The 16,671-nt window shown below is 46.1% G+C and overlaps 1 protein-coding gene across 1 annotated transcript in view; it reads left to right on the top strand.

The window, feature by feature from the left end:
- The window catches only part of LOC135549428 (peripheral-type benzodiazepine receptor-associated protein 1-like), a 73,283-nt gene that overhangs the window by 1,282 nt on the left and 55,330 nt on the right, over positions 1-16,671 (top strand). The window contains 5 exon segments of the mRNA XM_064979398.1: positions 8,911-9,081; positions 11,030-11,113; positions 11,580-11,669; positions 12,528-12,650; positions 16,106-16,210. Coding sequence (XP_064835470.1) covers positions 8,911-9,081; positions 11,030-11,113; positions 11,580-11,669; positions 12,528-12,650; positions 16,106-16,210 — 573 coding nt within the window.

Here is a 16,671-nt window from a genome sequence, read left to right as displayed (position 1 = left end):
AGACATAATCATGGAGTAGAGCTTGTTGGTAGTGTAGTAGAAATCATCAAGTCGAGCTTTTTGGTAGTCATAATCATGGAGTAGAGCTTGTTTGTAGTATAGTAGACATAATCATGGAGTCGTTGGTAGTGTAGTACAAATCTTGTTGGTAGTATAGTAGACATAATCATGGAGTAGAGCTTGTTGGTAGTGTAGTACAAATCATCATGGAGTAGAGCTTGTTGGTAGTATAGTAGACATAATCATGGAGTAGAGCTTGTTGGTAGTGTAGTAGAAATCATCATGGAGTAGAGCTTGTTGGTAGTATAGTAGAAATCATCATGGAGTAGAGCTTGTTGGTATTATAAGAGACATAATCATGTAGTAAACATCATCATGGAGTAGAGCAGGGGAGGACAACTGGGATATAGCTGCGGACCAATTTTTGTCTGAGTGGATGGTCGGGGGGGGGGGTCCTGAACAAAATTATAATAATTTGTACACTGCAAATTGACCACAACTAAGCTCAAAAATAGATTGTATTTGAAAATAACAACAATTTCATACCTTGATTACATGGTCATTATGTGAAGACTTCCTGCTTGGTTACCACCAAACAATGATCAAACACAACTGAAACGTACCGGCGGAGTTTAATTTAGTGGTAGAACTGCCGAGCTTCTCTCTGACCCACAGGTCCGCACGTTTCTGTCCTTTTACTAACTACCTAATTTGTTTTCCCCTTGCTGTCTAAATAAAGAACAAAATCAGGATAAAAAGAAACCAATTAAACAATGTATTGCAGCAGTACTTTTTCTTCCTGCCACTGTTGCAAAGCCGTTGTAGTTACCTTAGTTACAAAGAAACAGTCATTAATATACAGAGTATATGTCACAATTGTCGTTCAGGGTGGAAATGACCGGACCAAGGTGCAAGCATGGTGAACGTACATGTCTTTTATTATACATGAATGTCGCAAAACAAAAAAAGAATAAGGAAACGACCGTGACGCTGACTTCGGCTATACAGGCCACTATAACAAAGACAACTACCCACAACTAAGGTGGCAAAACAGGCTGCCTAAGTATGATTCCCAATCAGAGACAACGATAGACAGCTGCCTCTGATCGGGAACCACACTCGGCCAAACACACAGAATTACAAAACATAGAATGCCCACCCCACATCACACCCTGACGGTATGGTTCGGTATGGTTCGGTATGGTTCAAAATGGCTCGGTATGGTTCAGTATGGTATGGTTCGGTATGGTTCGGGTCAACACGATAGTGTGAAAAGGCCAGAGTGTGTGAGAGTTCAAGAGAGGTCTGTCTGCATGTCTTCCTCTTTGCACCACATCTGTATATTCCAATAAAGACCATTTGCTTTTGTCTAAAAAAACTAAATGTCCATGAAGGAGAGGTGTAAGGGATGTGATAATGAGTACACGGCGTTGCTGTGTCCTGGCTGTGACAGTGATAGGTCATAAGAGCAGGTGAGACAGGGCCACCCTCAGATCACCTGACTGGGCTCTCAGTGATAGGTCATTAGAGCAGGTGACACAGGGCCACCCTCAGATCACCTGACTGGGCTCTCAGTGATAGGTCATTAGAGCAGGTGACACAGGGCCACCCTCAGATCACCTGACTGGGCTTTCAGTGATAGGTCACTAGAGCAGGTGACACAGGGCCACCCTCAGATCACCTGACTGGGCTCTCAGTGATAGGTCATTGTCAGCATGGGGTGCTGCTGAAAACACAAAAACAGTACAGGATTACACACAGCAAGACATTTGGCTGCCTTAATAGAGCCGTGCAACATTGACTGTTTACATTACAAAATACTATGTATCACTATGGACTTTTCAACTACAAAATAGTCCACATATTTGACTGTTCTGTTACAAAATGTGACTAATTTGATTAATAAATTAGGCTCATTGGGTCTATTTTTGCTTGTTATATGAGATTCACTCTACACATGCGGCATTATGAAACATCGTCTCTGTCTTCCCCTAAGATAATATCTGACCTGTTTTTTATTTATTTAACCTTTATTTAACCAGGAAGGGCTCATTGAGATTAAAATCTCTTTTTCAAGAGCGCCCTGGCCAAGATAGACAGCACCTAGTCATTACAAAAAAATACAGACAGACAACATGAAAAACTACAAGTAATCTAGTAAAAACCATTGTATTCACAAGAGTATAAAACAGCTAATTAAAAGCATTGACAGGTCAGGGAATTAGCCTCAAAGTCCCGATTGGTGTTTTTAAATCACTGATGAAGGATAAGTTCTTCCAGTTTATTTTGTAAGGTGTTCCAAGACTATGGCACAGAGTACATAAAAGCCCTTTTACCAAATTCAGTTCGGACATTTGGAACAGTTAGCAGGATAAAGTCCAGCAAACGAAAAGAGTACCCACCACATTTCTGAACAATAAAAACGCACAAATAAAAAGGTAGTAAACCCAAAATGGCTTTGTAAATAAAAGTATACCAGTGACTGAGCCAACGAGGGACTAGAGAGAAGGCCAGCCAACCCTGGTATACAAAGTGCAGTGGTGCGTAAGGGTTTTGCAGTTTAAAATAAATCTCAAAGTGCCATGGTGAAGTGTCAATTGATCTCAAACACTGAGCAGAAGCATTCATATATAAAATATCCCCATAGTCTAGTAAAGGCATAAATGTAGCTGATACTAGCCTCCGTCTGGCTTCAAAAGAATAAAATAAAATCCCAATTTCAGCTTCAATTTTTTTGTAAGTTTTTGAATATGCAATTTAAAAGAGAGGCCGTAATCAATTAAAATTCCAAGATATTTATGTTACAACCTCAATCTCAATCTCTGTTTCTTGCATTAGAAAACACCATTAGTTTAGGTTTGTCGGTATTGAGGATAAGCTTCAATTGACACAAGGTATGTTGAACAGTATAAAAAGCCGTTTGCATGTTCTGGAAAGCTTTTGTAAGAGACGAGGCACAACAGTAAATAACAGTATCATCAGCATAAAAATTAAGTTGTGCATTTTGGACGTTTTTGTCTAAATCATTTATATAAATAGTGAATAAGAGAGGACCAAGTACAGTGCCTTGGGGCACACCATTCAAGACAGACAATTTAACAGACATAAGCCCATCAAATTGAGTGCACTGAGTTCTATCAGACAGTTAGCAAACCATGCAACTGCATGCTCCGAAAGACCTACACTCGACAATCTCTGCCTTTAGTATAGCATGATCAACTGTATCAAAAGCCTTAGAGAGGTCAATAAAAAGTGAGACACAGTGCTGTTTTTTGTCAATGGCTTCAGTGATATCATTTAAAACCTTCATGACTGCTGTTATTGTGGTATGCTTCTTCCTGAAGCCCGATTGGTACATTGATAAAATAGAGTTAGTAAATAAAAACCTGTATGACACACTGCCTGATAACTCTGATAATCTGTGGCTCTGATCTCTGAACCTCAGCATTGTGGGCAAACACTCAAAATCCCTAATTTATACATGCCTATCTGAACCCTGCTGTCACTGCCGCAATGACCTGCAACAATGGACTGGGCTTAGGTGAACTGACAGACAGTTTTCTAACATTCTATTCTAGTAGGTGTTCTTTACCAGTCCTGATGTTCCTTGAAAGTATTTCAACTCATAGTAACCCTAATAATGAGGGATATGATCCCAAATATAGTTATGTTACCTGCCTGATGTATTGTGTGGTCTCATAGCAAATGGCTAGCAGCACTGAGCATTCTCTTCAAGGAGATCTAAGCAGTCACTTCGGAGAGGTTTTCTTCTTCACATTGCACCGGCTGGTCTTTAGTTTGATCCTGTTCAGGCACGTGCACAGATAGGAGTCCTACCTATATCTGAGCAACTTCCCCCTTTTTCCCTCCCACTCGCCAAGTGCCCTTGGAAAAAAAAATATTGAGCTAAGTAACTAGCAGATTTACATAAATGATCCACATCAATGATCAGCTGATAGGATACCCTTTTTTTCCCCCATGTCAATAATTTCTTTAGGAGACACTGTAACTAGCTTGCTTACAATTTGTGATGAATGAGGAAGTTGTTGCATAAATAAACAGTAAATAACAAAGAGGAGGGGGGGGTTCAGGTCACCTGCCCCTGATCTTGTTACTGAGACGTGGCCTCGGCTGCACTAGCCCAGCTACAGCAGTAGATAAGTAGATACAATTAGACACCTGATTCCTGACTCTTAACCCGCTGAAGCCGGGGTGACAAGGATATGACACTAATGTCCTCCAGTTCCAGATCCACTCCCCCCATGTTCTCCAGATCCACTCCCCCATACTAAGTGCTCCAACCACAGCCCTCTCGTGACTTTAACATTAATCTGAAGACTGTTATTTATCGAATTAAGTAACTATGTTTAATTGTTACCCGATTTAAATGAATCATGTAACAATTAACTCATTAGGATTTAGGGCACCCCAAGAGCAGTTATTTAAAGAGTCACCATCTCCTGAATTAAACTCTAAAATGTCTTTCTTTACCTATCACATCTATAAACAGTCAACTTATTAATCATAACCTCGTATCATATTATCATTCTGAACAGTCGTAACCACCTTGCATCTGCAAAAACCCCAGCCTTACTTATGAGTCAGTACTACCCAAATTGGTTTAAATATGTATTTACAAGCTAATTGAATGGGAACACGGGATAAACACACACACACTCTGCACCGGTTATTGACGTCCCTCTCGGAATGACTACAACATGGCTGTTTGTTAAAGGAGAGATGGAGAGGGACAGAGACACTTAGCATTGGTACATTCAGAAACTACTCTCACCTTCAGTAAACATAGACTTTGCACACGAACCGCTGCCTGTTTTGAGAAAGAAATCATCAATGTATTTACATGAAATGCCTGGTTCCGCTGGGGAACAGGGCAGCCTTGAAAAGGGGGTTGGGCCTTTTTGGGGAAAGTTTGTATTGGATTTGATTGGTTACATCAACTCTTCTACTGTTGTCCTTCTTCATAGTTGTCCTGTATTCGGTGACTTGTCATGTAGTCCTGAACAGAACTACAGAGTTGATTTTCCTTCCATTTGCTCTTGAAGATGCTTCTTTGAAGATGGACTAAATCAAATTTTATTTGTCACATACACACGGTTAGCAGATTTTAATGCGAGTGTAGCGAAATGCTTGTGTTTCCAGTTCCGACAATGCAGTAATAACCAACGAGTAATCTAACCTAACAATTTCAAAACTACTACCTTATACACACAAGTGTAAAGGGATAAAGAATATGTACATAAAGATATATGAATGAGGGATGGTACGGAACGGCATAGGCAAGATGCAGTAGATGGTATCGAGTACAGTATATACATATGAGATGAGTAATATAGAGTACAATATATACATATGAGATGAGTAATGTAGGGTATGTAAACATTATATTAAGTAGCATTGTTTAAAGTGGCTAGTGATATATTTTAACATCAATTTCCATCAATTTCCATTATTGAAGTGGCTGGAGTTGAGTCAGTGTGTTGGCAGCAGCCACTCAATGTTAGTGGTGGCTGTTTAACGGTCTGATGGCCTTGAGATAGAAGCTGTTTTTCAGTCTCTCGGCTTTGATGTACTGACCTCGCCTTGTGGATGATAGAACAGGCAGTGGCTCGGGTGGTTTTTGTCCTTGATGATCTTTATGGCCTTCCTGTGACATTGGGTGGTGTAGGTGTCCTGGAGGGCAGGTTTTGTGGGTGCAGACCTCACTACCCTCTGGAGTGTTGTGGGAGGAGCAGTTTCCGTGCCAGGCGGTGATACAGTCCGACAGGATGCTCTCGATTTGTGCATCTGTGGCTGTGAGTGCTTTTGGAACAAGCCAAATTTCTTCAGCCTCCTAAGGTTGAAGAGGCGCTGTTACGACACTGTCTGTGTGGGTGGACCAATTCAGTTTGTCCGTGATGTGTACGCAGAGGAACTTAACCCCCTCTCCACTACTGTCCCGTCGATGTGGATAGGGGGTGCTCCTCTGCTGTTTCCTGAAGTCCACAATCATCTCCTTTGTTTTGTTGACATTGACCCAGTTGCAATCAGGGTGTCGTCCGCAAACTTGATGATTGAGTTGGAGCGAGTCGGTGAACAGGGAGTACAGGAGAGGGCTCAGAACGCACCCTTGTGGGGCCCCAGTGTTGAGGATCAGCGGGGCGGAGATGTTGTTACCTACCCTCACCACCTGGGGGCGGCCCCAGGACGTCCAGTACCCAGTTGCATGAGACCCAGGGTCTCGAGCTTGATGACGAGTTTGGAGGGTACTATGGTGTTAAATGCTGAGCTGTAGTCGATGAACAGTATTCTACAATAGGTATTCCACTTGTCCAGACGGGTTAGGGCAGTGTGCAGTGTGGTTGTGATTGCGTCGTCTGTGGACCTATTTGGGCGGTAAGCAAATTGGAGTGGGTCTAGGGTGTCAGGTAGGGTGGAGGTGATATGGTCCTTGACTAGTCTCTCAAAGCACTTCATGATGACGGAAGTGAGTGCTACGGGGCGGTAGTCGTTTAGCTCAGTTACCTTAGCTTTCTTGGGAACAGGGGCAATGGTGGCCCTCTTGAAGCATGTGGGAACAGCAGACTGGGATAAGGATTGATTGAATATGTCTGTAAACACAGCGGCCAGCTGGTCTGCGCATGCTCTGAGGACGCGGCTGGGGATGCCGTCTGGGCCTGCAGCCTTGCGAGGGTTAACACGTCTAAATGTTTTAAATGTGGTTGCGGGCTGTGTCAGTGGCACTGTATTGTCCTCAAAGCGGGCAAAAAGGTTATTTAGTCTGTCTGGGAGCAAGACATCCTGGTCTGCGACCAGGCTGGTTTTCTTTTTTTGTCATCTGTGATTGACTGTAGACCCTGTCACATACCTCTCGTGTCTGAGCCGTTGAATTGCGACTCTACTTTGTCTCTATACTGACGCTTAGCTTGTTTGATTGCCTTGCAGAGGGAATAGCTACACTGTTTGTATTCGGTCATGTTTCCGGTCACCTTGCCCTGGTTAAAAGCAGTGGTTCGCGCTTTCAGTTTCATGTGAATGCTGCCATCAATCCACGGTTTCTGTTTTGGGAATGTTTTAATTGTTGCTATGGGAACGACATCGTCAATGCACTTTCTTATGAACTCGCTCACCGAATCAGCGTATTCCTCAATGTTGTTGTTGGAAGCAATGCGGAACATATCCCAGTCCGCGTGATGGAAGCAGTCTTGAAGCATGGAATCAGATTGGTCGGACCAGCGTTGAACAGACCTGAGCGCGGGAGCATCTTGTTTTAGTTTCTGTCCTAACTCTAAGAATGTTCTTGAGCAGTGTATTATAATCTTAAAGGAATATTCATTCACAGAGAGGAGGGACTCTCCTTTCTAAATAATCATTAAGACTTCCATCCAGTTTGAGGGGGTAGGTATCTCTGCTCTCTCTCTCTCCCTCTGCTGTATGTGAGTCACGTTTCTGGCTGGAGGGATTCTCTGTGGATCAGATGACTGTGTACAGAAGTCAGGCCACAAGGAAGGAAGGCTAGAGGAGAGCTGGATTAAAATCCCAGTCGGGCTATCTGTCAATTGGTTGGGGCTGGGAGTAAGGTTTATATTACAGTAGACATCAGTCAGGTTGATATTACAGTAGACGTCAGTCAGGTTGATATTACAGTAGACAGGTTGATATTACAGTAGACAGGTTGATATTACAGTAGACAGGTTGATATTACAGTAGACAGGTTGATATTACAGTAGACAGGTTGATATTACAGTAGACAGGTTGATATTACAGTAGACAGGTTGATATTACAGTAGACATCAGTCAGGTTGATATTACAGTAGACAGGTTGATATTACAGTAGACAGGTTGATATTACAGTAGACATCAGTCAGGTTGATATTACAGTAGACAGGTTGAGACAGACAGTTGATATTACAGTAGACATCAGTCAGGTTGATATTACAGTAGACAGGTTGATATTACAGGTTGATATTACAGTAGACAAGTTGATATTACAGTAGACATCAGGTTGATATTACAGTAGACAAGTTGATATTACAGTAGACATCAGTCAGGTTGATATTACAGTAGACAAGTTGATATTACAGTAGACGTCTGTCAGGTTGATATTACACTAGTTGATATTACAGTAGACATTGATATTACAGTCAAGTTGATATTACAGTAGACTAGTTGATATTACAGTAGACTAGTTGATATTACAGTAGACAGGTTGATATTACAGTAGACAGGTTGATATTACAGTAGACAGGTTGATATTACAGTAGACAGGTTGATATTACAGTAGACAAATTGATATTACAGTAGACGTCAGTCAGGTTGATATTACAGTAGACATCAGTCAGGTTGATATTACAGTAGACAAGTTGATATTACAGTAGACAGGTTGATATTACAGTAGACTAGTTGATATTACAGTAGACTAGTTGATATTACAGTAGACTAGTTGATATTACAGTAGACTAGTTGATATTATAGTAGACGTCAGTCAGGTTGATATTATAGTAGACGTCAGTCAGGTTGATAATACAGGACACTATGTTCTCTTAGTCACTTTGTTTGACGCAGCTCTGTTAGGTGGGGAAAGATGCTCAGATCCAATTAGCGGAAGCTCTTTTTCAATCTATCCATTAGGTAAAGGAAAATAGTTTAGTCATGGAACCTAGATTTGAATGAAGGGCTTCGCACCTCTGTCTGACAGTCTAAGTTGTATTCGGCCTAGTGTTGCTGCTTTAGCCCTACCGAGCCCTACTCCTGAGTGCTGTGCTTCATTATGTTGTCTTATGTAATACTCCAGGTGTCGAGGTCTGCCCATGCCTTAGCCCATTCTTTAGCTTCTTTAATCTATAGGCCTATCAGGTCAGCTGTAGTTATTAAGGCATGGTTGTGAACCACCGTGGATTGTGCCTCTGACAGGTTGCAGCAGAGACCCAATTCTTGGCGTTAAATGAGGCTCCAGCCAGGTGTGAGGAGACTCCCAGAGAGGAGGAGGGGCCACGAGTGATCCCAACTCTGCCGGGGCCCGCCCCCACCCCGAGCCACTCCCACCAGAAGGAGCACACAGAAGATCAAAGACTACAGTTGCTGGTAAGAACAGGAACATTAATATCACACACACACATTATATCCGCACTCACCTCATGCAGTATACAACCCTGTCACGGCGAGCTATACTGACACACGCACCTCTTGTTGGAGACTTGGCTGAAATGGCATTGCTAATTGGACTAGTGCAGTCTTGTAAGCCTACTGCTGAATATCGAGTGCTGGCCAAACCAGTTATGATATAATGGTGGCTTGTGGTCTGAAGGATGGCTTTATCAATGCATGAAGATAAACCTAGTGGTAACGCTATGGACAGACAATGGTGAGAAAACAAATCAGGTCAAGGGTCAAGCTCTTCTTTTTTTTTTTTTTTAAATGATCGATATTGGTATTGTCTTCCTGGGCCTGTGTCCTCTCTGTAGAGGACACGCCCACATCGCCCACCATTTAAGCTGTTGCGTTCGTTCAGTCAATTAAACTGAGTCAACCGTCCTTCTGCTCTGTGTGGCGATGGATGCTGAAATAAGCAGATTTCTCTGTCTGTTGCTGGGAGACGGGGGCGCGGCCTAACTGACTATGCATGTGAACTGCATTTAGAATAAAATAAGAATGTTAAGCTTGGTAAAAACCTTGTAACCATGTCAGAGGTCAATGTGGAATTAAGGACTTACATTTTATGTTGGATCCGGAACAGATTGATCGTGATTCGTGCAGACACTTTTTGGCAAATACAAAAAATGATATGATAATATGCTTTGGCATCTGATAAACAGGACAGGACATGGTCTCATAGACATGCATGGTACTCTAGTCAGAGAGGCCTCTGATTGTCTTTTCTCACAGAACAGAGTACATGATGATGTTACGGTCTGATGCCAAATAGGCTTTTCACATTTCTGAATTTACGAAACAACACAAACAATAATAACAACAACACTAAAAGCTCCTACTTCAACCACAGCGTTCTGATTTCAGTTGGGCAGATAGTTGGAGTTTCTGTAACATAAGGCATTTTTGGATAAGGCCTGATGTCGTAGTGCCTGGTCTGGTCTCTGTAACGTGACGTGCTGTGGAGCAGGTGTATAGTTGGATAAGGCCTGGTCTCTGTAACGTGAGTGCTGTGCAGCAGGTGTATAGTTGGATAAGGCCTGGTCTCTGTAACGTGACGTGCTGTGGAGCAGGTGTATAGTTGGATAAGGCCTGGTCTCTGTAACGTGACGTGCTGTGGAGCAGGTGTATAGTTGGATAAGGCCTGGTCTCTGTAACGTGACGTGCTGTGGAGCAGGTGTATAGTTGGATAAGGCCTGGTCTCTGTAGGTGCTGTGGATGTAGTTGGATAAGGCCTGGTCTCTTTGACGTGCTGTGGAGCAGGTGTATAGTTGGATAAGGCCTGGTCTCTGTAACGTGACGTGCTGTGCTGTGGAGCAGGTGTATAGTTGGATAAGGCCTGGTCTCTGTAGCCTGGTCTCTGTAACATGGTGTGTAGTTGGATAAGGCCTGGTCTCTGTAACGTGACGTGCTGTGGAGCCTGGTCTCTGTACCTGGTGTATAGTTGGATGTATAGTTGGATAAGGCCTGGTCTCTGTAACGTGACGTGCTATGCAGCAGGTGTATAGTTGGATAAGGCCTGGTCTCTGGATAAGGCCTGGTCTCTGTAACGTGCTGTGGAGTGCTGTGGAGCAGGTGTATAGTTGGATAAGGCCTGGTCTCTGTAACGTGACGTGCTGTGGAGCAGGTGTATAGTTGGATAAGGCCTGGTCTCTGTAACGTGACGTGCTATGCAGCAGGTGTATAGTTGGATAAGGCCTGGTCTCTGTAACGTGACGTGCTGTGCAGCAGGTGTATAGTTGGATAAGGCCTGGTCTCTGTAACGTGACGTGCTGTGGAGCAGGTGTATAGTTGGATAAGGATGTTTGGAGCAGTTTAGTTGGATAAGGCCTGGTCTCTGTATCGGCCCTGGTCTCTGTAACGTGGTGGTGTCTTGTTTCAGGAATGTGAGCTGAGCAAGAAGAGAAAAGAATGTGAAAACTTGGAACATGAAGTTAGGAAGAGACAGAAGGGATGTCTGGATTTGGTAAGGGTCCCTCGTCCTATCAGCCGCCTGCTAACTACTGTACTCAAGGTGCTCCTCTCAGTGGGCCAGGTGCTGGGGAGAAATTCCTCTGCAATTGAATGAATGAAACACGATCAGCCAGATGAAGGTTCCATTCATTCTATTCCAGGCGTTACACTGAGCCCGGCCTCAGCGTCTGTCTCTGGGGCGGCAGGGTAGCCTAGTGGTTAGAGCGTTGGACTAGTAACCGCAAGGTTGCAAGTTCAAACCCCCGAGCTGACAAGGTACAAATCTGTCGTTCTGCCCCTGAACAGGCAGTTAACCCACTGTTCCTAGGCCGTCATTGAAAATAAGAATTTGTTCTTAACTGACTTGCCTAGTAAAATAAAGGTAAAATAAATTTAAGTGGCACCCAGCCTCCACTGATTGCAACAATATAGTTATCGCTGTACTGTGGTGTAGTTACTAAAGCTACTCCCTCTGACAGGAGAGCCAGCTTGAGGATGAGCGAGGCAAAAATGGGCATCTAGAGGAGGAGGCAGATCTCCTCCGGAGGAAGGCACAGCTGCTCGACCAGGTCAGTCTCTATTCAAATCTTTTAAATTCTATGCTGTTCTATTCTAGTTTATTCTATTCTTTGTGGCCCTCGTAGGCTTAGTGTAGTTTTTATGACAGAATGAATGCACATTGTGGTTCAAATGGAACCCTCAACTGTCTTCTCTGTCATGACCCTTCAGTAGGAGGGGCTTCTGTTTTATGTGTCTGTCCTTCCTCCTGGTCTTGAGGAATGACAGTACTCATGTCCAGTGTCTCTACCGCTCCCTCTCTCTCTTCTCTCTCTCTCTCCCCACCCTTCTCTCTCTCTCTCTCTCTCTCTCTCTCTCTCTCTCCTCCCTTCTCTCTCTCTCTCTCTCTCTCTCCCCCCGCTTCCCCACCCCCATCCTTCTCTCTCTCTCCCCCACCCTTCTCTCTCTCCCCCCGCCCCCCACCCCATCCCTGTCTCTCTCCCCCACCCTTCTCTCTCTCTCTCCCCCCCCCCCATTCTCTCTCTCCCCCTGCCCCCCACCCCCTCCTCTCTCTCTCCCCACCCCTTCTCTCTCTCTCCCCCCCCCCCCCTCTCCCCCCCCCGCCCCCCACCCATCCCTCTCCTCTCTCTCTCTCTCTCTCTCTCCCCCCCCCCCCATCCCTCTCTCTCTCTCCCCTCCCTCCCTCTCTCTCTCTCCCCACCCCCTCCCTCTCTCTCTCTCCCCACCCCCCATCCCTCTCTCTCTCCCTGCCCCCCCCCCCTCCCTCTCTCTCTCTCCCCCCCCATCCCTCCCTCTCTCCCCACCCTCTCTCCCTCTCCCTCCCCCTGCCCCCCACCCCCTCCCTCCCTCTCCTCCCCACCCCCATCCCTCTCTCTCTCCCCCGCCCCCACCCCATCCCTCTCTCTCAGACCTGGGTTGAGAATGAGGAGCTGAGAGAACACCTCTCTGAAGTGACCGCTCAACGTGATTCAGGTCTCAAGGAGAACCAGAGACTCCGTGTCAAACTGGAGAACCTGGAGCAGGTCCTAAAGGTACAGGCTGATCTCTAGTGTAGAGCAGGTCCCAGGCTGATCTCTAGTGTAGAGCTCCTAAAGGTACAGGCTGATCTCCCCTAAGGGTACCTGATCTCTAGTGTAGAGCCCTATCCTGATCTCTAGTGTAGAGCAGGTCCTAAAGGTACAGGCTGATCTCTAGTGTAGAGCCCTAAAGGTACAGGCTGATCTCTAGTGTAGAGCAAGTCCTAAAGGTACCTGATCTCTAGTGTAGAGCAGGTCCTAAAGGTACAGGCTCTCAGAGAGCAGGTCCTGGTACAGGCTGATCTCTAGCGTAGAGCATCCTAAAGGTACAGGCTGATCTCTAGCGTGAGAGCAGGTCCTAAAGGTACAGGCTGATCTCTAGCGTAGAGCAGGTCCTAAAGGTACAGGCTGATCTCTAGCGTAGAGCAGGTCCTAAAGATTCAGGTCCTCAAGGTAGGCTGAAAGTCCTCAGCTCAGTAGAGCAGGTCCTAAAGATCTCTAGCGTAGAGCAGGTCCTAAAGGTACAGGCTGATCTCTAGCGTAAACTGGAGAACTCTGGTAGAGCAGGTCCTAAAGGTACAGGCTGATCTCTAGCGTAGAGCAGGTCCTAAAGGTACAGGCTGATCTCTAGCGTAGAGCAGGTCCTAAAGGTACAGGCTGATCTCTAGTGTAGAGCAGGTCCTAAAGGTACAGGCTGATCTCTAGTCCTAAAGTAGATCTCTAGCGCAGGTCCTAAAGGTACAGGCTGATCTCTAGCGTAGAGCAGGTCCTAAAGGTACAGGCTGATCTCTAGCGTAGAGCAGGTCCTAAAGGTACAGGCTGATCTCTAGTGTAGAGCAGGTCCTAAAGGTACAGGCTGATCTCTAGCGTAGAGCAGGTCCTAAAGGTACAGGCTGATCTCTAGCGTAGAGCAGGTCCTAAAGGTACAGGCTGATCTCTAGCGTAGAGCAGGTCCTAAAGGTACAGGCTGATCTCTAGCGTAGAGCAGGTCCTAAAGGTACAGGCTGATCTCTAGCGTAGTCCTAAAGGTACAGGCTGATCTCTCTAGAGCAGGTCCTAAAGGTACAGGCTGATCTCTAGCAGGTCCTAAAGGTACAGGCTGATCTCTAGCGTAGAGCAGGTCCTAAAGGTACAGGCTGATCTCTAGCGTAGAGCAGGTCCTAAAGGTACAGGCTGATCTCTAGCGTAGAGCAGGTCCTAAAGGTACAGGCTGATCTCTAGCGTAGAGCAGGTCCTAAAGGTACAGGCTGATCTCTAGCGTAGAGCAGGTCCTAAAGTAGAGCAGGCAGGTCCTAAAGGTACAGGCTGATCTCTAGCGTAGAGCAGGTCCTAAAGGTACAGGCTGATCTCTAGCGTAGAGCAGGTCCTAAAGGTACAGGCTGATCTCTAGCGTAGAGCAGGTCCTAAAGGTACAGGCTGATCTCTAGCGTAGAGCGTAGGTCCTAAAGGTACAGGCTGATCTCTAGCGTAGAGCAGGTCCTAAAGGTACAGGCTGATCTCTAGCGTACTTCCTAAAGGTACAGGCTGATCTCTAGCGTAGAGCAGGTCCCCAGGCTGATCTCTAGCGTAGAGCAGGTCCTAAAGGTACAGGCTGATCTCTAGCGTAGAGCTCCTAAAGGTACAGGCTGATCTCTAGCGTATCCTAAAGGTACAGGCTGATCTCAAGTGTAGAGCGGGTCCTAAAGTGTCTCAAGTGTAGAGCGGGTCCTAAAGGTACAGGCTGAACTCTAGTGTAGAGCGGGTCCTAAAGGTACAGGCTGATCTCTAGTGTAGAGCGGGTCCTAAAGGTACAGGCTGATCTCTAGTGTAGAGCGGGTCCTAAAGGTACAGGCTGATCTCTAGTGTAGAGCAGGTCCTAAAGGTACAGGCTGATCTCTAGTGTAGAGCAGGTCCTAAAGGTACAGGCTGATCTCTAGCGTAGAGCAGGTCCTAAGGGTACAGGCTGATCTCTAGCGTAGAGCAGGTCCTAAAGGTACAGGCTGATCTCTAGTGTAGAGCAGGTCCTAAAGGTACAGGCTGATCTCTAGTGTAGAGCAGGTCCTAAAGGTACAGGCTGATCTCTAGTGTAGAGCAGGTCCTAAAGGTACAGGCTGATCTCTAGTGTAGAGCAGGTCCTAAAGGTACAGGCTGATCTCTAGTGTAGAGCAGGTCCTAAAGGTACAGGCTGATCTCTAGTGTAGAGCAGGTCCTAAAGGTACCAGCCGCACCAATGTGTCAGAGGAAGCACCGTACAACTGACGACTGAAGTTAACTGCCTTATGGGTCTCCCGGGTCACGGCCAGCTGCGACACAGCTGGGGATTAAAACAGGGTCTGTAGTGACGACTCTAGCACTGAGATGTAGTGCCTTAGACCGCTGTGATACAGCCTGGAATCAAACCACAGTCTAGTGACACCTCTAGCACTGAGATACAGTGTCTTAGACCACTGTGATACAGCCTGGAATCAAACCACTGTCTAGTGACGCCTCTAGCACTGAGATGCAGAGCCTTAGACCAGGGTCTGTGATACAGCCTGGAATCGAACCACTGTCTGTAGTGATGCCTCTAGCACTGAGATGCAGTGCCTTAGACTGCTGTGATACAGCCTGGAATCGAACCAGGGTCTGTAGCTGCCTCTAGCACTGAGATACAGTGCCTTAGACTGCTGGATGCAGCCTGGAATTGAACCAGGGTCTGTAGTGATGCCTCTGGCACTGAGATGTAGTGCCTTAGACTGCTGTGATACAGCCTGGAATTGAACCAGGGTCTGTAGTGATGCCTCTGGCACTGAGATGTAGTGCCTTAGACCGCTGTGATACAGCCTGGATACAGCCTGGAATTGAACCAGGGTCTGTAGTGATGCCTCTGGCACTGAGATGTAGTGCCTTAGACCGCTGTGATACAGCCTGGAATTGAACCAGGGTCTGTAGTGATGCCTCTGGCACTGAGATGTAGTGCCTTAGACCGCTGTGATACAGCCTGGAATTGAACCAGGGTCTGTAGTGATGCCTCTGGCACTGAGATGTAGTGCACTGAGATGAACCAGGGTCTGTAGTGATGCCTTACTGACCGCTGTGATACAGCCTGGAATTGAACCAGAGTCTGTAGTGATGACTCTGGCACTGAGATGTAGTGCCTTAGACCGCTGTGATACAGCCTGGAATTGAACCAGGGTCTGTAGTGATGCCTCTGGCACTGAGATGTAGTGCCTTAGACCGCTGTGATACAGCCTGGAATTGAACCAGGGTCTGTAGTGATGCCTCTGGCACTGAGATGTAGTGCCTTAGACCGCTGTGATACTGGGGAGGCCTCACTTTTTAAATGTATTTATATCATATTTTTCTCGAACGATGGCCAAGTGAGTGTGCACATGGAGCGGCTATTCTGTGTTGAGTGTAAATGTGTCTGTGACCGAGTGTGTAAACTATAGAGTAATTATGTAAGCGCTGTGTTTGTTACATGAAATTGATTTCTCCTTTGATGCTTGCAGCATATGCGAGAGGTCGCCGAGCGAAGGCAGCAGCTGGAACTAGAACATGAGCAGGCACTGGCTATCCTCAAGTTCAAACAGAATGAGATCAAACGACTACAGCGGGTGAGACGACCACACATTACCTCTGGTCCTCTGGAGTGTCTGCTGCATACATTATTGTCCTCTCTCTCCCCTAAACAAGAACCACTGGCCAGCCAAAGCCTGTCATCTCTCTTGCCTGCCTCCGACACAAGAACCACTGGCCAGCCAAAGCCTGTCCTCTCTCTCCCCTAAACAAGAACCACTGGCCAGCCAAAGCCTGTCCTCTCTCTCCCCTGCCTCCCACACAAGAACCACTGCCCAGCCAAAGCCTGTCCTCTCTCTCCCCTGCCTCCTAAACAAGAACCACTGCCTGGCCAAAGCCTGTCCTCTCTCTCCCCTGCCTCCCAAACAAGAACCACTGCCTGGCCAAAGCCTGTCCTCTCTCTCCCCTGCCTCCTAAACAAGAACCACTGCCCGGCCAAAGCCTGTCCTCTCTCCCCTGCCTCCTAAACAAGAACCACTGCACAGCCAAAAGCCTGTCC

The sequence above is a fragment of the Oncorhynchus masou genome, chromosome 12 (genome assembly GCF_036934945.1).
Source record: "Oncorhynchus masou masou isolate Uvic2021 chromosome 12, UVic_Omas_1.1, whole genome shotgun sequence".
NCBI classification, from domain to species: domain Eukaryota; kingdom Metazoa; phylum Chordata; class Actinopteri; order Salmoniformes; family Salmonidae; genus Oncorhynchus; species Oncorhynchus masou.
This window is presented reverse-complemented; position numbering and strand designations above follow the sequence as displayed.